This window comes from Lingula anatina, chromosome 4 (genome assembly GCF_051362555.1).
Source record: "Lingula anatina isolate TDL-2025a chromosome 4, LinAna3.0, whole genome shotgun sequence".
In the NCBI taxonomy this organism is placed as follows: domain Eukaryota; kingdom Metazoa; phylum Brachiopoda; class Lingulata; order Lingulida; family Lingulidae; genus Lingula; species Lingula anatina.
The window spans coordinates 13475377-13500702 of NC_141770.1; the positions used below are offsets into that span (position 1 = coordinate 13475377).

A 25326-nucleotide genomic window follows, 5' to 3' on the forward strand; every position below is an offset into this window, starting at 1 on the left:
TTTTCGTAAATATCTGTTGAGAGATTATTGCAAAAGGTAGTCATCTATAGAGGATTAGAGGTAAGGTGGTCCAATGGCAAGCACATATTCACAAAATAATTGCGATAACTGCCGTTTTGGTGGTGAAATGGAATTTATTATATTTCTGTGAGTTGTTTACCATGTATTTAATGTGAAATACAAATCTCATATGAAGAGTTGTTATCCTTTTAAAGATCGATATAGTCATAATTGATTAACCATTGTTAACATTTTTAAGTATGTAGGATAAAAGGACTGATGGTTAATATGTCACTGGTATATGAGACTTGTTCTTATAATCCTTGTCATATTAGCTATTGTAATTAGTGGTTTCGTTTTATATTGCAATGTTTTAATTTGTAAACATGTTACAGTAATTTTTAATTTTTATTTGTATATAATTGTTGATCTTTAATTGTTTTGATTTTCAAAATTTTGATGAATTTGATAACTTTTTGGTAAGACAGTAACTATGATACACTCAGATAAGTTTTTCGGTTTAAGTTGAGTCACTGTGTCCTCTGGCACTTTCAGGAAAAACAAAACTGTGTCCTCTGGCACTTTCAGGAAAAACAACAGGAAGACTTATAATTGTATTTAATGAGTGCGTATGAAGGATGCCTTCCAGTGTTAATACAGTTAAAAAAATGAAATAAGTGACAGAAAAAAAAGATTTTCCCATGTCGATATAACATTATCATACATGCGCACATCATTGAAAAATGAATAAAGATTGACTCTGATTTTGGAACTCTACACGACGGTTGTGTGTGTTACTTCCTGCCGACATCACTCATTGATATCTTCTCAGTGCATTTTTCCCATATATCACCTGCGGAAAGCATATCAGGCAGGTGTTTGGGGACGTCGTCTCTCCAACCAACTAAAGGTATAGACAGACCGCGGCTCTGGGTCAAAATAATAATAATAATAGTTATAATAATAATAATAATAACTACTAAGAAGCAGATCAATCAACCCGATGAAGAACGGAGCAAGCGGCGTGAATTATTGTGAATTTTGGAACACATTGATCGAACGTCAGTATCTTCACTTGAACGCATAACGCAGCCCGGACGACTCCCGAGGCCACGCCTGTTTGAGGGTAATTGATTTTGTTGCGTTATCTAGGTCCCAATACAGGCCTGCTGATACATCCCGAGGTTTGAGGACATTATAAGCTGACAATAACACCGACTTGTAAAATTTTGAGTCGTTTGTGGAATGAGTTTGCACGTGTGAAAAATACAGTAAATATTTGTTCAAAAATACAAAGATGGAAATGGGGCATAAAATAAATCTTACCCCACTCGTTTATCAGAAACAAACTTTCGTCTTCCTGGTCCTATGCATTAGTTTGTTTAACATCATTGCCATTTCAAGTCAATATCAATATAAGAAGGAAAGATTGATAAGAAAATCTCTGCAAATATTTGATAGCGCGTTTTTGTAAACATTCTAGCTTGTATATCACAGCCATATCAATATCCAGACAAAAACCACTGTAATTCTTTAGCGATCTTTGAAATATACTTTATTTAAGACTGGCCTACATCTAGTCCTTGTGCAAGACACCTAAATTTTGGTCCGTCGGTATCACTTGGGCGACCATGGTTTATTGGTATCATGTAAAAGCTAATTTAATCAAGATTCAGTTCTTGCACTTTAAAATCAGAAGCTTTCGATGTGTTAATGAAAATTATATAAAGCCGTGTTGCTCAACTGTCAAATATCATCATATCCTTTAAATAAGGGCAGAAGTTATCAGAAATACAAATTTACCATTAATCATGACCTACATTCTCTTTTAAAATAACTTTATTGGCTTATTTTCCCTCACATTTGACCTTAGGTGACCTTATTTGTTTACAGGTTATTGAATATTACAAGACACTCTTTACTGACTTCTTCAGAACTGTCCTTCAGCTGCATAATGATACATAAACTATTGCTTTATCCTATTTTATTTTTATTTTATGGATGTTTACCTTCCCCCATTTTTAGAACCAGCCGTTTAAGCGACAAGGTGTTATATAATGGTAATACATAAGCAGGGGCGGATCCAGGATTATTTGAAGAGGGGGCGTGGGGCGTGGATGCGAAGCTTACTCCCCCCCCCCTCCTCCACTGGCGTGGGGTTCAGGGCCCCGAAAATTTTCGGTATTTTAGAGGGCGAACGGTGCTATTTGGTAGGGTTTAGAGCTATGATTCAGCTAGTCAAAATTCTAATTTCAAGAGGGGACCATTGGTGTGATTTTTTTTTTCAGAAATCGAAGGGGGGGGGGGGGGGTCAGGACTCCCCTGACCCCCCCCCCCCAAATCTGCCACTGCATAATAAAAGCTACTGATTTGGAAGTACATGAACTACCAAACAGAAACTGATTTCTGACTTAATGAGCTTTCACATGATGCATGTATAAATATACCTTGGTCACCCGATTTTTAGCGATGGGCTCTTCCTGACGGGCTAATTAGACTTTTTCATATCAAGCGGTACACTTAACCGATTTAAGCCATTATATTAGTTACCTTTGGAGGTATGGCCAAATACCATTACACGCATAAAATTGTTTCGAAAAACAAGTCCATTAGGAACAGTATCAATTCTGTATAAGGCATAAATTACATGTACTGTAGTATGGTTGAGGTAAAATTGCAATGTTAGCCACGCTGCCCTTATCAATGTTGGTCCTACTCGGCAAATTTGTCGTACATTAATACTTTACTATTCATTTTGTAAATTATTGATGGACGTAGTAATAAAACTACAAACTGTTAAAATTCCTTTAAAAAGAAGAACAAAAGGCGTTGAAATATAATCTTACATGCAGCTTCAAGAAGTGCGATAAAATTGAAATACATTAATGTAGTTTATAAATTTATAAATTTTTTAAAAAGCATACATTTTCAAGTTATCTAAATTGGCTATCTAAATGTAAGTTTTTGTGTTTAACTGGTTGTTTAAATTTATTATTATTATATGACTATTTAGTGATCAGTCAACTCGTGATATCGTATCTAGAAGGCCAACCAGCATGTCGTGATTTAATTGAAGAAAAAAGACAGAAGTTCTTACACGTCGTAGTAAAAATATTTCACAGCATATTAAAAATGCATTTGAAGTCAAATTTTTGCCACAGAAGCCGACCAAATGCCACCATAAAATTTCAAATAGTAAAACTTTGATAAATGCGAAAAGGCATCGTTTCATATTAATATTACCTTAGTTATAATTTATATATGTTTTGAAGGTATCGACCGTTTGAAGTGATTTAGCCTGCCCGTGACCTTGGCTGACCTTAACCACCATTAATAACCCTTATCTCTGGTTCCTCATAGCTACGCAAATATGGTACGTCGGGAAACAGCACAACTGATAACCATTTATAAAGCCACGATTTAAAAAAATACCATGTTCATATACTCACAAAGCACACTGTAGTTGAAGTTAGGATTTTATTTTATTCTATGGCGAAGATGCTGCTTTGTGGAATCCAAAAAGCACAGGTCCGGTTGTTAGTATTGACAGTGGCACTGTGCGCGACAGGTGGGTAGTGTGCATTTGATCCATGTCCACATTCTGCACAGACATCCTATCGGACTTGACCACGGGCGTAAAGTTTACCATATCGTCTCCAAAGTTTGTAAAATTATCTGCCATAAAGGTTTATACTGTATTTCTTATCGAGGAATTATTTGACAAGAATGAATAACAGGGGAGTTTCGCTACAGTGATGTCTGGCAGATATTTAGCAGGTAGACAACTCGTACTGTAAACAGTTTTGACATTTCTTCGTAAAATTTTCAAGGATAATATACATCACTTTTTACGTTTCACACAACCTTGATCAGAGTTTTTTTCGTGCCGTGTGGTTGTTTATTGATTTTTGGTTTTGAACGTTGGGAAATGATTACTGAAATTTATCAATGGTATAAAGGTGTATCATGGATTGGGGAGCCTATTTTAATACATTCTCTCTGCTTCAATAAAGTTATTTCAGCACCGACGAGAGGAACGGGGGAGAGAACGTGTGTCTTTGAATCGAAATATAGGCCTTGTACATATAAGGTGCAGCTTCGCCAGTTTATCTGCTATATATGTACTTAACATTTTAATCAGCATATCTGTCCAGCGTAACTTTTGATTGAAAGTGTTTAGGTGTATAACACAGCTGATGAGGTGTTCAGGTGTTCATACTATTTTTTAATTAAAATTGTTATCCTGTATTTTCTAGGTGCCTTAATCCCCCCTCCGTGTTCCTTTGAGTCTGGCATGTTCTGTACATGGCTGCAGGTACATAACGACAACTTAGACTGGAAAATCGGTCAGGGTCCCACCCCTACCACCGACACGGGGCCTGACACCGACCATACTTATCAAAACGGTAAGTGTTGTAAAAGTCCAGCGGACTAATTATTTCCAAATCAAGAATACGAGAAATAGCGCATTAAATTATCTGCATTGACGTCTTTTTGTTGCGTATTGCGTTAGCAATCAGCAAAATGTGTTCAATTCTAATATGTTCGATTCTATCTCCAATCAACTATAACATAATAAGATGTTTAATTTTGGAGGAAGTACCATTGAACAGCAACAGTGCATTAAACGTAGTTGCTATCCGTGGAAAAAATGGTATGATTCCATGACAGTTGATATACTACTGAAAGTTAGTTTGATAAATGTTCTTTTTTTAAATATGATCTATGTAGATTTCATAATCGTATTATATAGAAGGTAGAGAAGCTAGGTGATCATTTATTACTCATGATGAACAGATATTATTTTCGTGTAGGGGTCTATTTAAATCTGATGGTTGCGCTTGGACATGTAAACCATGCGCATGCTCAATAGAGTTACATGTTTTTTCCCTCTTAACCACCACCTTTCCCACATGTCCTCCCCCCCCCCCCAAACCCAAATAGTCTAGAAAGAACAACTGCCTTTACAATCTGTTGTGTGATTACGGGTTTATGCATAGCTCTATCAAAACAACGTGTGTATAGACTATTTAAAAAGACCCACTTGATTAAGCATAGGCACCTTCAGAATACATTTTCATAATCAAAGTTGGATAACATATGAAGGCAATGGAATAATCAATATGAATTTAAAGATATTATATTTTTTTAATAAGAACAAACATTATTTGTCATCAAAATATGGGCTTATGTGCTTTAGTTTCCCAGCCCGTAATGGAATTTATTTAAAAAATCTGGGCGCTTATGCACATTGTTTTTCGCCTTCCCTGCCTAATCTTACCCAATTTAACAATTTGTAATAGTTGACGTAATCTAATTTATGTACGATAAATCATGGCATCTCAAGATTGTAACCTGGGAACGGGCCAATCTTCCTGCTGAGTAAGTACACTGTTGTTCTAGTATGTAGCCTGATAACGCTGGCAAAACAATCAGTGATGGAAACCCCCATATTAGCGATTTAAATAAGATGAGATAAATGTTTATGTAGCCTATCTTCTTCTTCAATTTTCTTGTTCATTTGACGAACATTGATATTTTGCCAAAGGTTTCTGTTTCTCGCCATTGACCAAAGGTGTCTTGTTGGAAATTCAAAATTGTCAAGGAAGGTCTTTCGTTGTCTGCCTCGGGCACTTTTGCCAGGTATACCACTAAGGCTAAGATTTAGCCAATATAATATATAAAATGTACAATATTGGGAATAAAATGCTCTGTTAAAGCGTCTTTGTATTTAAAAAAGACCAAAATAATGTGCATTGGTGCTGGAAGGTCTGACTCATTTCAATAATGTCTACAGCAGATTCCTTTTAGATATATTACAGGCAGTTTTCCTTAAGAGCATATTCGTGTTTCAGTTTGGTGATGAAAACGTGGTTTTATTTTTCTGTTTGACACAATTTCCTAATAAATTCCCCATATTTCACCATCTAGCATTAATTGTACAGCTTTTGGCATGGATCCAAAATACTAGTTTTAAGGGAGTTTGTTTAAATTGATGGCTGAAGACATGGATATCCAACATAAAAGATAATGTTCTTTTGTAAGGAATATGTACGGGCGGGGGACGGCAGCCCTGGGGGAGGGGGGGCTTCTCCATGATCTCACTTTATCCCCTGATGCACTCGCATTCTGGTATATGAAAGTTTTTTAATCAACCGTTTCAGCCTCGGGACATTACATCTACTTGGAAACATCTGGGTCAAACTACGGAGCAAAAGCGAGATTAGAGAGCGCAGTCTTCACACCGTCCACAACAACCGAGTGCAAGGTAAACACTATTTGTATTTTGTGTAATGTCCTCATTTCCTACATTTGAACTAATAGGATGTACTATCAAAAATTTTATTGTGGTTTCAACTGCTAGACCACCAAAACAATAAAGTGAACTTTGAGACGATGGGCAAGACAGCGTGGCTGACTAAAGACCAGATGGAGGGACCACGTACACCATCTCGGACCCACCTGGCCAAGCCAGGCCAAGGACCGTTACCTGTGGACACAGCTCGTTGAGGAGATCCTCCATCAAGATGCAACATTTGGCCATGAATTGATTGATTGATTGATTGATTGATCAGTTGAATGATTGATTAATATTTTAGAAAATCACCCACTGCTCCACTACAGTCCTGGGGATCCTTTGGTCCAAATAATCAAACTAGATCTGTCAAATTAAACATTATTTGCGTTACGTTCATGAAAATTGCATTAGGCACCATCCAGTTTATTGTACTGCTATCTTTGCAAGACAATTATCTCGACAGACCGAGTTCTTTCCTTTTAAAAATTGTCACTATTATAGTAAGATATCTTAATCCATTAGTTTAACTACAGGTAAATGTAGATCACATCCGTGTTTGAAAGATCCATTTTTATTCAGTCATCATTTGATGATAGGCCTACATTTATAATCTGGTTTCGTTTTTACTAAGACAATAAAGAAGCAATTATTTTTGTGAAGTTTTGCATTTGAAAAAGATAATTGGATATTTGAAATAATACTAATTCACGTAACCAGTATACTTATGCTTACAAAATGGTTCCAAACTTCAAAGCTTCAAGTGGTTTATTTTCCTTCCAGCTTTCATTCTACTATTACATGTACGGAGAAGATACAAACCAGCTAAATGTATATATCATTGTGAACAGTACTGAGACCAGACTTCTACGCAGAACACAGCGTGCACGAAGATGGCTGTTAGGGGAAGTCACCTTACCTAAAGCTAGCAACATATCGGTAAGTGCAAACTGAAACACAATATTAGTCATCTTATGTGGTAAATAACGTGCGTATTTATATAAACAGAACAAGTATATCTTATAAAACAACATGGTTCTAAACTTAGTCCAAGCAGCAAGATAGATATATATGAACTAAATCTTTCCATTTATTAAATCTAAAGCTATGAACTTCCTCGTTTTTCAATAAAATACGTATACTCTCCTATACAGGTTACATAGATTTACAATCAAGGACTAGATCTCCCCAGTCTGAATTCAGTTTGCAATATTAAACATACAACTTAAAAACATTTTTCTCTGTGAAGTTTAATTTCGTTCGCATGTGCTATTGTTTATTTAAAGGCTCTTGTTAATATGACTATTATGAGAACCTTGAATAAATCTGTCCTTCTCTTGTACTTTCCAAAAGTACATGATTCCAAACATTTGTTAGAATCTTAAGACATCTTTTTCTATAACTTAGGTCATAATAGAAGCGGTGGTGGGCACAGGTTATAAAGGAGACATCGCGGTTGATGACATCGTCTTTGCACCTGAATGCACGCCTCAAGGTAAGAATAGGAACCCGTTTTACAAAGAACAACTCGTATACCCCGAAAACTATTTGACCAATTATTTGTCCACTTTGAATCTAGATAAATCGGTATTAAAACCGTCAAAAGAAACACCTGCTTTGTTTAAGTGTTCTACTTGTTCTAAATTGGGCATAATTTTTTCAAAGTTTATACTCATTTTCTGGATGTGGCCGTCTTGTGAAACCGCCCCTGCTTCTGTTTATAAATTAAATGTGTAGGAACGAACTTACCTTGATTTATTTTTAATTTCTTTCTTCCTTTCTCCTAATGTTCTTGTTTATTTTAATACTTTTAGTTTATATTATTCCTTTATTTGCTTTCCCTTATTCCTTTTGTACATATCCTAATCATTTTTCTCCTTTTCTTTGAAAGCAATGTAATTTGTCAATTCACATAGAATACACCAATAAATATGTACATGTTGATGGAATAGCTAAAATGCTCTCACCATATGCGATGATCATTATAAAGGTCACATTGGCAGAGCAACCGACAATTTGCAACCCATTTTTTTTTTCAAGCGAACATGCAAGCCAAGTAATATAAAATCTATCAGCACCTACACAAAAAATTAAAAATGCAATGACAAATGTGATTTCTCAATGTGGTACTGTATCATCAGGTTGATTAGAATAAATTATAGGTACCTATAAACAGTTTGATAGGATAATATATTCTTTTTAGGCTTTGTTAAGTGAAAAAGACGCATTGCTCTTATTTGATTGCATTCGGTGTTTCAGTCATGTTTCTTTTACTATGGCTTAACACATCATTTAAGATCGATTTGATCAATATGTAACCTGTGGCATTCTTACCAATTTCGAATGATTACTGATACATGCACAACCTCCTAATATAACAATTTATCATTTTCAGTTGAAAACGCAGCAAGATTATCGTACGGATCCGAGTTATCATCTGGGAGATTGGAGATATACTCAGGCGGGCGCTGGGGCACTGTCTGTAGCGCTGGCTGGACGCAGGCCAACACTCTAGTTACCTGCGGGGACTTGGGGTTCAACGCAGGCACGGTGGTGACACCTGTTGACGTACCAGGATCCGTGGCTCAGCCGTTGACGTGGTCCCCACGCTGTACTGGGACGGAATCTTCGCTGTCTCTCTGCCCTTCAACGACAGTCGCCTGCACTAATGCTCCAACTGACATATTATGGCTGGTCTGTACAGGTAATATTATATAATAATGATAATGATAATAAATGTTTGCATATTGTCGTAATTATGCGGAAATGTGCCTTTATTTTTCTTACACATTGAGTCAAAAGATTTTTAGGTTTATATACGTGTGTGTGTGTGTGTGTGCATATGTGTGTGTGTGTGTGTGTGTGTGTGTGTGTGTGTGTGTGTGTGTTTGAGAGAGAGAGTCGCCTGCACTAATGCTCCAACTGACATATTATGGCTGGTCTTTACAGGTAATATTATATAATAATGATAATGAAAGTATATGTTTGCATATTGTCGTAATTATGCGGAAATGTGTCTTTATTTTTGATATACATTGAATCAAAAGAGTTATAATACTATCGTGTAAATCCAAATTATAAAATCCTGGTAAGTTATTAATTATAATTGCAAATACAATTTCCTTAACTGAGAGTCAACTAAATCGAAACGTAGATCTATCGTTTGCGAGATTATCAACAATAGGATGACAAAAAAGGATTCTAAGCACAAATAAATATCAACATGAACTGGAGACAGTGCTTTCAGTTTACTGGTATGTAAGAATTATCCTTTGTAAAATATTAAGAACGAATGACACTTTCTGCAAATACCCCAAGAACTTCGAAAGAAGGGCATTCTTCTTTTTCCGTGAAGGGAAGTGCATGTAACAGGTGTTATAGGATACCATCATTTAAAATCAAAAACCAATTGAAAAATGTGAAAAAACGCAAATAACAAGGTATCATATGGGGTCTTGTCTATCAATGAAACCTTTTTTGTTTCAAAATATAACAGTCAAATTATGATTACATTTGATATATACTCGCAAAGAATAACCTCTATTCTAGACTACAAAAGACAGTGCCAATATACCGAGTTCACGTGCGACAACCAGAAATGCATTCCTTTACAAGATGTCTGCGACTTCACTGACGACTGCGGAGACAATTCAGACGAAACAAATTGTGGTAAGTGGTACTATGAATTGATATTCATGAAACTGTTTCAGTATTTATAATAGTTATACACGTTTGGTGAACAGATAAAACATTTGGATATTTGACAATGGTAATGGAATTATTCCATACAGATGTGTAATATTTCTACTCTTTCTTCTACTCGCAATGAATTATGTCGATTTCTCACTCTTTTGATGTAAATCTTTTGTTTGTCAAAGTCACTTACGCCGGGCGATGTGGCTTTGAGACAGACTTCTGCAACTGGATAAACCTTGGCAATGAAAAGTTGAACTGGACAAGAACACGAGGAGACCTTTCTGGACAGCTGGGTCCGAGAGGGGATCATAGGGGAGACATAAGTAGGTTGTATATACGTGTGTGTGTGTGTGTGTGTGTGTGGGGGGGGGGGGGGGGGGGGGAGAGAGAGAGAGAGAGAGAGAGAAAGAGAATCTCGTCAATTGCATCCACTTCTATATACTTTCTCTTATACCCCTTTATACATATAACTATCATGGCTGCCGTTTGAAGCTTAAGGCATGATTCCCCAGGATAATCGTTCAGACTTGGTTCACATGGTGTTCAGAAATTTAAACATGATATCTAAAAAAGTAATTCAAAGGTCGCTGAGGAGTTTGGATGCTCAAAGGTGGCTCATTTTAAAGACTGCATTTGTTCATTGCAGCATAGATGCACTATGGTAGCTCAGTTGTCGACATGTAATCGATGTGTTATGTTGGTCTTCGCGGTTGCTGAAACATTGCTCATAGGTCATCAATATTTGTACAGCGGAAACAAATACCAAATATATCTGATGGGCGTTAGACGAAGCACGCTGTTCGCTTGAGCATTTACGACTTTCAGCGTTTGGTGACCATTTAGCGTCCTGGCCAGAGCTTGCTCGCTCTTAGTTTGTACAAAAGTTTTAACCCTTATAGAGTTTGCATGTATTTTTTAAATATATCTTAGTATGAGCAACTTTAAAGGCCAATTTCTGTCTTTTCGTGTAATTTTATTATTCTTTCCAGATAACTATTATCTCAGGCTTACAGGCAACGCCAATGACGTCGGCTCACTGGCTTTGTCGCAGAGAGTGAATTCAACATCATGCACGGTAGTAATCATTTTTGAAATTATTGAAAATTGTTTCTGAAACATCGAACAATATCATGTAGCTAAATCAGTGTTTTATGTGCCATATATTAGATATTACTTAAAATTTGCGACATATAAGATTTTTTTCACGGTTGTATAACTTGTACTGAAATTCTGTTTTAACGAAATTGTCATCATACCTTGAGTAAGCATCTGTGTTTCTGATTTATTAAGTAATGTATAATCTTTTATATATAATATTCCACTAATCTTTTTGTTATTTTTTCTTGTAAATACTTTACTATATGTTACTATATATTTCTATATTCCAGCTGTCCTTCTACTATTTCAAACCTGCAGCATCAGATCGTATTACCGTAAGGGTTAAAACTGCGGACGCCTTGACCTACGACGTAGGGGCCGTACACACACAGAGGCGTGGTGATTGGACATTAGCCAGGTTCAATCTATTTCCGTACGGACCGGTAACCCCTGTATGTCCATGTATATTTTATAACAATTACATGGTTACATTTGATATGATTTTTTTTTTGGTCTGATTATGATGCTTTAGCTACATAGAACTATTATGAGGGAGCTGTATACTCGCACGTTCATGGTTGACGCGGTTTGGGGATTGCTTTATAAAGAACGTGAAATCATTGAGTAGCCGATAAGTAAAATATTTTAAAGTCTCGTATTATATCACTTTGCACCTGATGATGACGCATGAAAGTGTTGAAACTAGCACCTATTATTCAATAACCATTTTTATATCTTAGAGCAGTGCCGTGTTGATAGATGGCGCTGTAGGCACGGGAAGTAATGGTATTTACCTGGATGACGTCACGCTGTCTCGTGATTGCACCTTGGGTACGTCAAAATATGAAAACATACATAAAGTGAGGTGCACTTTCCCCATCATGTAAGCCCCCTTTTTCAGCAATGCACATACCGGGGTTTTTTCGTACATCTGTAATACATATTAATGGTCGATTTTTTAGGGCATATTATTTCTAAAAACCGAAAACAACTACATGTGCAAACGTACAGGCATTTAGCATTAAGACTTTTTATTTGTAAAATTACATGAAATCTGTTTTATGATATCAGGTGGCACGCCCGCTTGCTCAGCCAGTGACTTTAGGTGTGGTAGCGGGGAATGTGTGTCCCAGGATAAAGTCTGCAACTACGATAAAGACTGTATTGACGACTCTGATGAAGCACAGTGTGCTGGTTGTGAGTGTTCCCAGTATGCCCTCTCTATGTCTCTCCCCTGCTTACACACGCACGCACGCACACACACACACACACACACACACACACAAACTCGCACACCTACACGCACACACAAACGAAGACGCACACTTATTGGATTTTATAATCGAAAAACGTAACTTAAATTTGTATTGATCTTATAAATGCATGTTTATGAGCTAAGGCAAACCTTTCTGTGTTAAACCAAGGGTCAAGATGCGACTTCCAAACTGACCTCTGTGGCTGGGGGCACGATGCAAGCAAGAGTCAGTTTGAGTGGACGCGGCGTGCTGGGGGCACTCGAACCACATTAACGGGACCTAGCTACGACCATTCATTAAAAAATGACCAAGGTAAAAATCATACTGCTGATAATGCTGATAAGAGAACTGTGATTTTTTTTAGCTTTTCCCTTGAATTTTTTTATTCTTGTAATGGCAAAGGCCCGGTTTCACTTTGGCAATCTATGGAAATGAATAATGTGAAATGACCATGTTTACACATGCTTTAAATTCAAGTGTGCCATTTTAAAATAACAATATTACAAACGTCACGTTTCAGGAAAGTATATGTATACCGAGGCGTCAAATCCTCGCCAAAGTGGGGATAGGGCTGTGTTGAAAAGTGAGATATTCAATACAAACGGTGTATGCAAGGTAAGTGTAGGTGTTCGTCAAACTTCCCCGTCTAATATCAATATTGTCAATATTGTCTAATGTCGTCATTTCGACAAATCATCAAAATAACATTTCAAGTTGAGTCAAGACAGTTTAAAATTAACATTTGATCCCCCCCCCCCTCACAATTTTTTTTTGTCATAACTTTCGATAGACACCTGTAGGCTTATTTTCATCATTTTGACACTCAGGTTTAATGTAAGAAATGTATTATAGGGATTGAAATCGTGGGCTGGCCTCTCGAATTTAGGCCTAAAATGTTATTACAAACTATCTAAACACCGACTATGTGTAAACAGCAGTTATCTGGACATGAAAAACAACCAAACCTAAATTGGTTCGAGGTATTTTCTATTATACCAACTCCAGTATATGGTCATGTTGAATAAATAGATTCTTTCCATATACAGATACGCTTCTTTTACCACATGTATGGAAATAACATGGGAACATTAAGCGTCAGCGTACAAAACATGAACAATCTTGCCCAGATCGTTCAGAGGTGGAGCTTGAATGGTGACCGGGGGGACAGGTGGCGCTTTGCTGTCGTGGATCTTGGGCCTTTTGCAAAATTCCGAGTAAGTCCTAACATTACTTTGCCATGTGTGTGTGTGTGTGTGTGAGAGAGAGAGAGCGCGCGCGCGCGCGCGTGTGTGTTTCCGTGTATGGGTGTGTGTACAAATTGGTTTTATTACAAGTGGTAAAATTAGGGGCGTGGCCCGTCTCTGGATAAGTTAATACTTGCTTTCTAAATAAACATTTTCGGACAAGTCTTGTTTGTTTTAATGGGGATAAGCGCTGCAAAATGTCTACTTGACGACAGTTCAATAAGGAGATTGCATGGTATTACTTTACAAAGTATTACTTTATTCATAAAAATTCATTTGCTTTCTTTATCTAGGTCAAAAGCGTGTTTCACTTCAAATTTTGCGTCCATTAAGTGCAGTAGTTTACCTAACAGTTTAAATGTGACTTGAACAAATTAGTCTACCTTTTTTTACACAGTGTTTGTATGATGCGTAGGTCTATGTATAAATTAAAAAAAAAATTCAAAGATTTTTTGGTTATCTTAGGTTCTGCTTATTGGCACATTGACGGGAGCTCCCCGGAGTGACATGGCCGTTGATGACGTGTCTTTTTCTCCCGGATGCACATTAGATCCAGGTAAGAACTTTTTAATGATAAAACTAGTCTGTCCTTAATTCTTCATATGTTTGGGAAGTCCCCGAAGAAGGAGACATATGTAAAGAATAAATATATAGTGCAAGAAAATAATAATAGGAAAGTTTCCACAGAAGTGAAAAGTAAGAATTGGATATTGAACTAACAATGCCCTTACTTCCCGTGAAAAGATGTTCTGAATAGTAGACGTGTGCATGCAGATGAAGATGAATATTAAATGTAAAAAGTAGGCTACATATAAGAAAGCAAAACGACCGGAAGTGAACCCATTTGTATAAGTTTTGGCATATCATTTAAAGAACGGAAAGCTATCAATATTGCAATTGTGTGTTTTCCTATCCCAGGTACGGAAATTCGACCCAAAGCAGACGTCCGTTTGCGAGGAGGCCCCGCGTCTTTTGCCGGGAGAATAGAGATCTTCCATGACGGGAGGTGGGGCACCGTCTGTGACGACGGTTTCGACCAGGCTGATGCAGATGTAGTGTGTAGAGAACTAGGTAAATAGTGAATCTACGAATTGACAATAGCGTATGTAACAGGTTTCTTGTAATTTTTTTTATGTACATGCAGGATAGTAAATAAGTCGAAGAGGAAAAACTGCAAAATGTTCCTGTGAACTCAGTTTGACGGAAAGGAATAAAATGCATGGGAACATGTTTACAATGCCAGATCTAATGTTTTGTTCTCTGGCACATGAAATTATGCACCTGTTTTACAGTCGTTTTATTTATTTTGTTTCAGGTTACGTTGGGGCGGAATTCCCGAAATTGGGCAGTTTCTACGGTCCTGGCAGAGGTAACGTGTGGCTGTCCACACTTCAGTGCACGGGACAGGAGCCTTCTATCAGAGCGTGCGCCCATTCAGGTAGGCAGAATTTTGCGCTCTATTCTTACTTAAAGACAGAATGGGTCCACTGTAAATGATTGACGGGAAGAATTAAATGTAACAGTGTTTCATTTCTCCTTTTTAGAATTCACGGTTTCTGTCTTCATTAATTTTCGACGCGTTCCCTGGATATTTTTATTTTTGTTTGGTGGTCTCCATCGCCGTTTGTCACTTCATTAAGGTGCGTGCTTATTTAATTTTGAAGTGTTCTTTATAAGTGAATTTCTTGTTCCCCAGCAAAATTCATTTAGGCAGACTGCCCTAAAGTCAGCTTTTTTTCTAGTAGCGGGGGCCTCGTCATATTATACAGATATTAGAGGATCTGAGTACTTAAATATTGCACCTCTGCTATATATTTGTCTGTACATTGCATTTATAGGTTGGAATGCTAGAACATGTGATTACACAACCCATACAGAAGACGCGGGTGTTGTATGTGACACCTCGGGCTCAGTGGGTATGGTACGCTTATCGCACGGGGAAACGACCACGACAGGACGGTTGGAAGCGCATCATGGCGGGAAATGGGGTGTCGTCTGCGCAAGGTCAAACACCGTTAACGACGTTACAAACGTCGCTTGTGTCGTTTGCCGACAACTTGGACATCTAGGAGGGACTGTCTTGGCGAGCAGAAGTGTGCCCTCTAACGGTGCTGTCCTCTCCGGGCTTTCATGCACGGGAAATGAAAGTGCAATAACAGACTGCACGCACGATCCCTGGGGAAGTCCGTCCACAACCTGCTTTGATAGTTCTGTGAGTTTGCTTTTAAAAAGTAAAAAAAAAAAAAAAACATTTTAAGACCTGTTTCAGAAAAAATGGTATCTTTCCTATTGAAAACAACATAAACTTACAATCTATCAGTGCAGATAAGAACATTATCGTGGATAATGACATCGGCATTTATAGGTCAATATTACACCCATCCGTGAAGTGAAACATTAGAATCTTTGTAAAAGGCAGCAAAATATAATTTATACATTAATCATTTTTGCTCTGTTCGATTTTCCTCTTCGTAATTTTAAAAAGGGCTTCTTGTACATTAATTTTCCAGGCGATATGGATTGCGTGTGATAGAGATATCGTAACCCTGGATGGTTCCCTAAGGCTAATTGGTGGAAATACATCCAATGCTGGACGCCTAGAGATGTACTATTATGGGGATTGGCGCTCCGTAAGCAAATGACTCGCCTAATTCATTTTGCGTCACTATTAAGTGTTTCCCATGCTCTCAAGTTTAACTATCAAAATTTAATATTCATAATTTCAGATTCCGTGTTTCCAACGTTGAATAGTGGCAAATGATGCACTGATAAATCTACGTCAAAATCTATATTTGCCAAGAAACAAAATTGAGGCAGACATATACCTTTGTTGACACAGTGTCATTTATCTGTTCTTAATTGGAAATCCCGTACTTGGTACATAATGTATAATACAATGTGATGAACATGTAATTGTATCTTATTTTAGATGTGCCGCAGCATCTGGACAAATCACAAGGCGACAAACGCCAAAGTTGCCTGCTCTCAGTTAGGGTTCGTTTTCGCGTCTAAAGAACTGACCACAGAGTTTGGACAGGGTGCAGCGATTGTTCATCTCCAAGAGGTAAGTTATAAAATGTGCCATTTTGTTCTGCAATATATACTTCATTAAGGTCGTTTCAAAAAAGTTTTGGTAAAATTTTTCACTACTTTGTTGTGATTTTTTTTCAAAAAACTCTAAAGCACGCAAAATTTGGATGATGGACCATCATTGGTTGTATTAAGCCTTTTCTGCACTGGGTTTTCAGCTACGTTGTACTGGTTCCGAGGACAGTATACTTGGCTGCAGTCCATCCCTGGGCCCAACACCGCCATTATCCTGTCCCCATGTCGGAATTGTTTGTGAAGGTAACTTTCACACCGTCCCACATGTTAAACTTTTTGTGGAGTTAATGGGGAAAATAAAATAGATAAATAAAATGTGATAAAACTACCCTGCGCCTCACTCCCAAAAAGGCAACATACGCAGGCCCTCTGAACCATTCATTTTTCTAAAATGTAATCAGGAGTCTTAATTGTAAACTGGACGTTGACGTACGGCGCGTTCCGTTTAGCGTTGTGTTCATGCATTTTACTTCGATTGCACACTATATAGGCAATATATACGTCTTTCATTGATAGCCTAGTCTGGACACATCGTGCGTTCATGGCAGTATACTGCATTTCGTTTTTGTTTTCCTTAATCTCACTACTAGCGTCATTTATTCCTGCTGAGACCTGTCAATGCTTTCCAGGTCGCCATTTTCCAAATAGCACTCGCCTGAACGACGGACAGAGAGCAGACGGCTATGAAGGGCTGTTGGAAGTTTTTGAACAGGGACGATGGTACACCGCCTGCACACAGAAGTTCACCGAGAGAATGGCGGATGTCGTCTGCAAAGAAAGGGGTTATACAAAGTTTCTCGCCTTCCACTATTTCCCTGTGATACCCTCTGCTGATACATTCGTCACCAAGGCAATTTGCACGGGTACAACAATTGATGCTTATACCTTTGAAATAAAGTATGTCTTGGCGTACGCATTATCTCAAGCTACACGTCCTTCAAATAAACGTTCTCTACGTCACGATAATGAAGCATCTGTTATAACTGTTCCGTCTTAAATAACATAAAATAACATAACTCATGGTCGCAAATTGCAGGCAATGAAACTCGCTTGAGCCAGTGTCCACACCACGCATGGATTCGAATGGTAGACCATTGTGCCTCATACAAAGGCATTATATGCTACAGGCAGCCCCTGTCCCCGGAGAAAGGTACCTCGACACTAGGAGTGTCAGGCGGTGAGTATGACCAACTACGCTATCCCAAATGGATCGTTCAAAAAGAACACAAATGCTCTCCAGACATATATAATATATAGGCCATCAGGCTCACCCCTAATATTTTGAGCGTAGGTACCAATTGGGTGATCTTTGAACACCTGAGTTGATATCGCGTGAAGGTTCATTATGTCAGGATTCAGTGTTTCATCAAACCCTTTGAATATAGACAGAAATTATCATAATCCATCAATAACATTCTTGACTTACATTCTCAATATGAAAAAACTTTATTGGTTTATTTTTTGAAGAAAATACCTCAAATTTGACCTTATGTGACCCTTGACACAATTTAACTTTACCCTATTCTCTAGAACAACCCTTAGGCTGCATAATGATTATACATTATTGCTTTATCTTATCTTTGTTTCATATTACGGATGATATCGTTCCCAACCCAACAACCCCATATATTAGATACGGTCTTTTAAGCAACAGGGTATTAATAAGTGACCGTTTACATGATGAAAGCTGCTGATTTGAAACTGCTACCAAACAAAAACTGACTCCTGACCAAAACTGACTCCTGATACCAATTAGCCTCAGTTACCTAATTGGCACCAATTGGCACCCCTATACCAGATGAACTAAAACGTGCTTTGGCTGTTGAGAGAATTATCCTGTAGCAAATTTTATACACATTCATTCAGGGTATAACATGGGGCTTTTCTTTTTTGAGACAGCTTTCGATTGGCTGCCAAGAATGACCTTGGTTTTTTTCAGGTTGCGGGGCTGGTGCCAGTACGTCAAGCGGGGACGGCAACTCGGGCTGGCTGCAGACGCCGCTTTACCCAAACCTGTTTTATGACAACAATGTGGCCTGTATCTGGGCCATTGTTGTGCCCGTGGGATATACTATTAATGTGCAGTTTAAAGGTAAGTGTTTACTATTGCTTTTCGCTTGATAACTATACAAGTGTCTATCATATTTTGTCCTTTTGTTAATAAATTTACATATATTCATTTATACGTTTATTTTTCCATGTATAAAAAAGTATGATGTTCGTCGTTACTATAATTATTGTTATCATTGTACAACAATTAGTCTGCAATAGTCGGTAATAGTTCTCATCATTATTTATTTATTTATTTGTTGCTTTATTTTTGTTTCTTTTGGAATTTTGTGTTTAGGGTTATATGATGATTTGTTGTTTAAGGTGGCGATTGAATGAAAACTGTAATGCTTGTAGGGGTGGACAGATTTCAGAGTAACAGTACAATTTCTATTGATTTTTCAAAGACGGTTCGAAGACTGAAGCATCATATGATACTGTAAAGTTGTTCACAGAAGTGGAGAATTTAGCTACCCTTATCGAAACCCTCTCTGGGCCTCTGCCTAATAGTAAGTTTTGTTTTGTCTCTTACACTACCTTCATTTTAAGTATATTTGTGCTTCATTTTTCTTGTTTTTTTCATATTGTTTTAACATTTTAAAAGATGTAATTTGCGTAAAAGTGATTTATGCGTCAGGAATATGGCATGTAACACAAAAATGAAAGTCCCCTATAGTATCTTCTTATCCGCCACAGCATCCACATGTACATCCGGCCAGTTCATACCTTTATTTCCAATCAGTGTGGACCAGTATTTCCATTTAGGTCATATTAAAAAAATTCGCAAACATTGTGTCCGGATTCATAAAAACATTCAGATTTATAATATTAATATTTAATGTGAAATTCAAAGTCTCATCGCTGAAGCCTGCCTCTTCTCTAACATTTATTGTGGCCAACAGTGAATGCAATTTAAATAACAGCATTTCAGTATTTTTGGTAGATTTGTTCTTGTTCAAGATCTTTGCCCCTCTATGTTTGTGGGAGATCATAATTTTTCATTATATCCCTATTTTAGACATTGGAACCAGTACACCATTTGAGCTAAAACTTTCTAACTACAAAATGTTCATGCCTTATTTCAAAAGCATCGTTTGACCGCATATATTAGCTGTGATTTGTTAACTTGACCGTTTTTATAAAATAACTTCTGCTGTTTTACACAATCACTTGCAAACGTGTTAGTAAAAATACATTTAAATTGAAATATTTATATATTACTTGATACAAGGTCGCATCCATCTTGACGCTAATGTTGCATTAGTGGAGTTTAAGAGTGATGCCTCAACGGGTGAAGTAGGATTCCGGTTGGAGTATACAGCTGTTCTACGTAAGTTCATGAGGATGAAGTAATGCTTTATCCTATGAGGGGTCATTACCAATGAAACAATCGGTCCACGTAGCTCGATCCAACTCCGCGGGGACTCGATGAATGCCATCATATTAACGCTTTTCAGTATCCCACTCAAGGCCAAGAAAGGGCGTGTTAATGTGTGCATCTGATTGCACTCAGCGAGAGTCCCTGTGGAGTTTGATTGATCTACGTAGAACGATAGTTTCATTGGGAATGACCCCTTGGAAGTATTTTAATTGAGGTATTTATTTTTTGACTGTTTCATTTCTTTTTTATTTTCCATTGGTTGATAAAATTTAAAAACTAGCAGATGATTAATAGTTGTTATATATTTACCATTATAAATACAATCGGGAATGGCAATGCTAATATAATGTTTTGTTAACATTGATTGTATTGGATAATCTCCATGTACTAGTTCAAGGAAACCCTGTCAGGTTAGATATTAACAATTTTATAACAATGTATATGCTTAGTTGCTATCAGAGTATCCTTCCTTTTTGCAGCAGATTCCAGCAATTTGTGTTTTCTTTTTTATTCACTTTCAGCGCCAAGTACACCGGCGTCCACTTTATCAAATACGTTCAGTGTTTCTAGCCGTAATTATCAGTTTATATTTCAGTCGGTATCTTGCTTTGCTGCCTACTCGCTTGCTTTTTAAATTAGTTGAAAATTTAGCTTTTATTCTTCTGTACGTTTTTGAGTATACAGTTGTCTAAATTTTAATTCAAACGTACCTCTCGCTTTGACCACAGTTACGCCAAATTAAAGCCGGGTGACACCAGTCGAGTTTATAAAAGCACCTAGATTACCTCAGCGAAGAGAGGCGGCAATTTCGTTTGTCCCTTCTTTATACCAATAATGAAATCTGTTTACTTGTGCCACATGATACTTTTTAAAAGAATTTTAACAGTTTGAAACTAATGAAACACCTCACTGTTATTTTTATCTGCATTCATGATTAATCTCATCTGCGCTTGACACTAGCTTTCACTTAATACCTTCTCTTTGGTACCCACTGTAGATCTGGAAAAGTGGCTCATAAATGTAAAGCAGATATACATGTATTTCTACAAGCAACATGGCAAATTTTAAATCTAAATTACAGATAAGGAGAATAGTAGGACATTTTAATTGTATAGCTTTGAAAACTTTCAACTATTTTTTCTCTTAACTATTGCGTTCTGTTAATACACAATGTCAAACAAAACACAAGCTACCATGTAATAGATATCACGAAATTAACTCATTTCCCGCATGGATATTCCAGCATTTAGGTAGTACCACACCTTACTTTATTAAATTAGATATATGTCACAGGGCAAGCCAGCGGGTGGCTTCTGCAATTTCAGTTGGTTATTCATAAATTTTAAAAAAAGCCACACACACACACACACACACACACACACACACACTTAAATCCACCTGCCAGTTCTTCACAAACTTTCCAATAAAACTTTTTTCAGGCACCACTACCGCAACTTTTCCACCCACAACAACATCACCAGGTGAAAAAGAAGGTAGGTTCAGCCGCCGTCGTTGCCTCATGGATGTTATTATCACAAAACTGTGCTTTTTCATCTACACCGTCTTTAGAAAGCTTGCCCCACATGTAGATAGACACGTTTTGGTATGATAGTTTGTTAAAAAAAATAAGAGCACCATTAATTTAACCAAAAGATTGTAATTGTTTGATTATAAATAATTACAAGTGAATTGTTTGATTATTAGTAATTATAAGTAAGATTATAAGTAATTTCTGTCTGTCAATCTAAATTAACCATGAGCTATCCACTTTCAATTGTCGTTGAAACGATGATAGTCACATAATGTGTTTAATGTGTTTTTTTTTGGTAACTGAAGGTTCTGAGAGTGGCAAGCTGGTAGTTGCTGTAGTGGTACCGGTGGTTGTGCTGGCAGTGGCAGGAACCATAGTAGTCGGGCTGTGGCTCTTTTTGTACAAAAAGAAAGCTGCAAACAATAAGTATGTATTGCACAGGATAGGCGTCAATAATTTGAATATTAGATCACTGATATGTTATTTTACTTCCAACATATTTGTGCGTGCAGAAGAAAGTTGAGTAGGCATACAATTTATATAAATAGTGTGCAGTTACAAAGGGTACCCATGTTTTTTTTACAAATAGTTCGTAATTATCACAGTATGGGTATTACCATCTCACTCACTCCAGTTCATTTCCAATTTCTAAGTGGTAGGTTCAGCAGTCTGCTTAATCTACGCGACAATGAAGTTAGGCCATCGTCAGCGTCCAGCACGGCTAGTCAACTATCGGTAGCCCCGCAGGAAGTGATGCCCCAAGCCTCACCTACATATAACAGTCTAACTTTAACCTCCACTGGCGACCATATGTACACAGGCCTGGATGACGGTTATGCCCGTCTTCATAATTCAGGTCAAGGTCAAGGACATTACGCCACTTACCACCGGGATGGCAAACCTCGACTGGAGTCTGCTAACTACGATGACTTCTATGCTCAGATACCTCCAGCTGCTACAAATTTTTCATATTCCACCGATCATTCGCGTAATGTAACCGTCTCTGAAGACAAGGATGAAAGAAATAGCCATTCTGGTTCATGGGAAAATCACGCATTTCAAGTTGGTGGAGCCTCTGGAAGTCCTGGTGACATCCCTAGTCAGTTTTTGTGTCCAATCACAGGCAGTCTTATGAAAGACCCCGTTACTGCAAGTGACGGTTATACATACGACAGAGCAGCAATAACACAGTGGCTCAGCGGGAGTAGACTGTCGCCTGTTACAACCATTCCTTTGTCCAGTCAGAACTTGGTGCCAAATGATCGGTTGCGCAAAAGTATGGCAACGTGGCGGTCTAATAATCAGGGCAGTCGCATTTCACTGAACTCACGTCCTTGTACACCTATGACTGATGTAGAAGCATGATAATTTATAACGCAATTTTTAGCCAGATTAAAATGTAAATGAATGTCATATGGAAGTGCCGTTTAATGGCCTGGGGATAAAAACTTGGGTTTAAGGCCTATCTCGGTTTCAACATTTTCTCTTAAAATCAATTCAATCCAAGTACACAATGTCAAATCACCAAAACATTCATTACAATGTATATATTCGTTATACACTGTACATAGTCTAGTATTCCACCTTGCCAGTTAACTGATCCAGAAGGTGGTGAATTCAACCAGTGCTTGTTGAGGTTTTGGATCTCTGTCTTGACACTCTGTCCACCATTCTGTCTTGCCAAGCAACGGAACCAGCAGGTAAATTGCGCCAATGTTTGTTGGGGTTGCGTTGCATCTTGTCTTCTATGGAAGCTCTGTTGGGTGCCGACTTCTACAGTGTTGGCAAGGTTTTGGCCCCTTCCCCGTGCTCCAGACTTCCAGTAATTTATAGGAATATCACAATTACAAATACTGATATTTGAAGTGTTTGACACCAATAAAATCTCAGAAACAATTCAATAAGCGAAGCACGCGTGCTATTTTGGACTAATACAATTACTGATATTGGTGAGTAGTGTTTAGTCTCATAATAACACACACTGAGGAAGGTGGCTGTGTGGCCGAATGCTTTGTTTCTGCTTTTTCATTTAGTGTAGAAAATGAAACGTTTAAACCTATGATTATCGTCGAAAGACAACACAAATTTTTTTATCAGAAAATTTACTTTATTACTGAATTACTCTCGTCGCAAATAATAGCCTCGAAACTAACGGTGATATTGCTATTAGCGCTCAGTGGCAAATTGCGATGCCTTCGAATTACGCAATAGCGACGAATCGCCATGCTTGCGCTCTGTCGCAATTTGCAATGATTTCGAGTTGTGGAGCCCCTGGTCTCGCCCCGACAGCTCATGGTCGTCTTCTCCGCCTACTTCTCCGCCTCTGGATCAATTGTTGGATTTGGACAAGTTGATAGTTATGTTGTTGGATTGCAGCAACAATCAGACGGCGTCTTTGGGGTTCCATGCTGGACTTAGACTGACAACGATGTCGCTTTCTGCCCGATTTATACACCAGTTTTGGTGTATGTTAAGCGGTCGTTATCCATCGCTTATTGTTTACAAATCGGACGCAACACAAACGCTTTAGCTCGTGATGGGGAAGCTCAACATAACGGATTGCATACTTCATACATACTCTTCCAGATCGCTAGCAACCCGCAATTACCCGTGAGTTGCGGATAAGAGCCGATAACAGCGCATGTATTGCATATGAATTGCGGATATTGCGCATGACGTCCGAAACCCAAATATTATGCAGCTCAAAACCCCCTGGAACGGAAAAATTGCCTCAGCGGATAATTGCGGACGTATGCAGGTATTGGCCGACTGATTCATGTACAAGCATTTATCACGAATATTTGCGGAGGTTTAGCGAATATCAACCAATTTTGTGCGAAATTCATGCGCATTTCATCCTAAACGCCAATGGGGCCGGGCCTTTGCAAGACATAAAGAACCGTAGCTCTGGGTCGAAAAGATAACTACTCAGCGGCAATCAATCAACTCGGTGAAGAGAGCAGCCAGCTGCGTGAATTATTGTGAATTGCAGAACACACCGATTGAACATCAATATCAATCAACTCAATGAAGAGAGCAGCCAGCTGTGTGAATTATTGTGGATTGCAGAACACCCTGATTGAACATCAATATCTTCACTCTCGGGTCTACGCCTGTTTGAGGGTAATCGATTTTAGATGCGAAATCTTGGTCCCAAGATGCACGGGGATCAGATTGTCCTGAATTTTAGATTATAAACAAGTAGATCTACACGTATAAGCCCCATAATAAAAAAATCAAATTCAATTTTTTTTTAATTTGAAGGACTCATTATATGTCGCTTATTAAAATCTATTTTTGCTGATGACTTTGCCTTAATAGATTGAACAATATATACCACACACACATACACACACACCCCCACAGACACACAAACAAGCACACCCCCATTCAAACACACATATACTTAGTGTACACACTAACATGTGAAATTTCATAGCTTGTTATGATGAACAACTTTAATTTCACATTTAAATTCGACCAGAAACTCAACATTTACGAGAAATAAAACAAAAAACGCCCCTCTCCCTTTTTTCTGTTGCTGCTATTTTTCACTAAATTATGATAGTCCTGCATTTTACAAACTCTGGCCAAAATAGTGAGGCTAGTTAAAATGTGGCGTACATTGTGCGTCTCGACCTTCATTCCGGGTGTTATTTTGCTAAAATCTG

At 37.8% G+C, this 25326-nt stretch overlaps 1 protein-coding gene across 3 annotated transcripts; it reads left to right on the plus strand.

Moving 5' to 3' along the window:
• The first annotated feature begins 4238 nt into the window (after positions 1-4238).
• Positions 4239-24962, plus strand: LOC106153145 (uncharacterized). 3 transcript variants are annotated; one of them, XM_013526960.3, is made up of 30 exons: positions 4240-4406; positions 6165-6268; positions 7079-7234; positions 7703-7790; positions 8691-8999; positions 9845-9964; positions 10174-10314; positions 10981-11066; positions 11380-11541; positions 11830-11920; positions 12161-12286; positions 12514-12657; positions 12866-12960; positions 13392-13559; positions 14055-14145; positions 14508-14660; positions 14905-15027; positions 15428-15801; positions 16100-16219; positions 16519-16653; positions 16838-16937; positions 17324-17557; positions 17731-17871; positions 18634-18786; positions 19151-19252; positions 19975-20073; positions 20646-20696; positions 21564-21617; positions 21961-22081; positions 22309-24962. In XM_013526960.3, exons 1-30 carry the CDS (start codon positions 4295-4297, stop codon positions 23018-23020), a joined length of 4665 nt encoding a protein of 1554 aa, XP_013382414.2. In that variant the 5' UTR covers positions 4240-4294; the 3' UTR covers positions 23021-24962. The 3 variants fall into 3 exon arrangements, with proteins under 3 accessions (XP_086866776.1, XP_013382414.2, XP_086866777.1); XM_087010650.1 differs by lacking the exon at positions 20646-20696 and having other exon boundaries at positions 4239-4406; XM_087010651.1 differs by lacking the exons at positions 4240-4406; positions 6165-6268; positions 7079-7234; positions 7703-7790; positions 8691-8999 and adding an exon at positions 9029-9549.
• The last annotated feature ends 364 nt before the right edge of the window (positions 24963-25326 follow it).

Excerpts from the sequence above, each read along its gene's own strand:
- LOC106153145 (XM_013526960.3), top strand. The coding sequence starts at position 4,295 with ATGTTCTGTACATGGCTGCAGGTACATAACGACAACTTAGACTGGAAA. Across the intron at positions 12,658-12,865 it reads TTCATTAAAAAATGACCAAG|GAAAGTATATGTATACCGAG; the intron begins GTAAAAATCATA and ends GTCACGTTTCAG. Across the intron at positions 12,961-13,391 it reads ATACAAACGGTGTATGCAAG|ATACGCTTCTTTTACCACAT; the intron begins GTAAGTGTAGGT and ends TTCCATATACAG.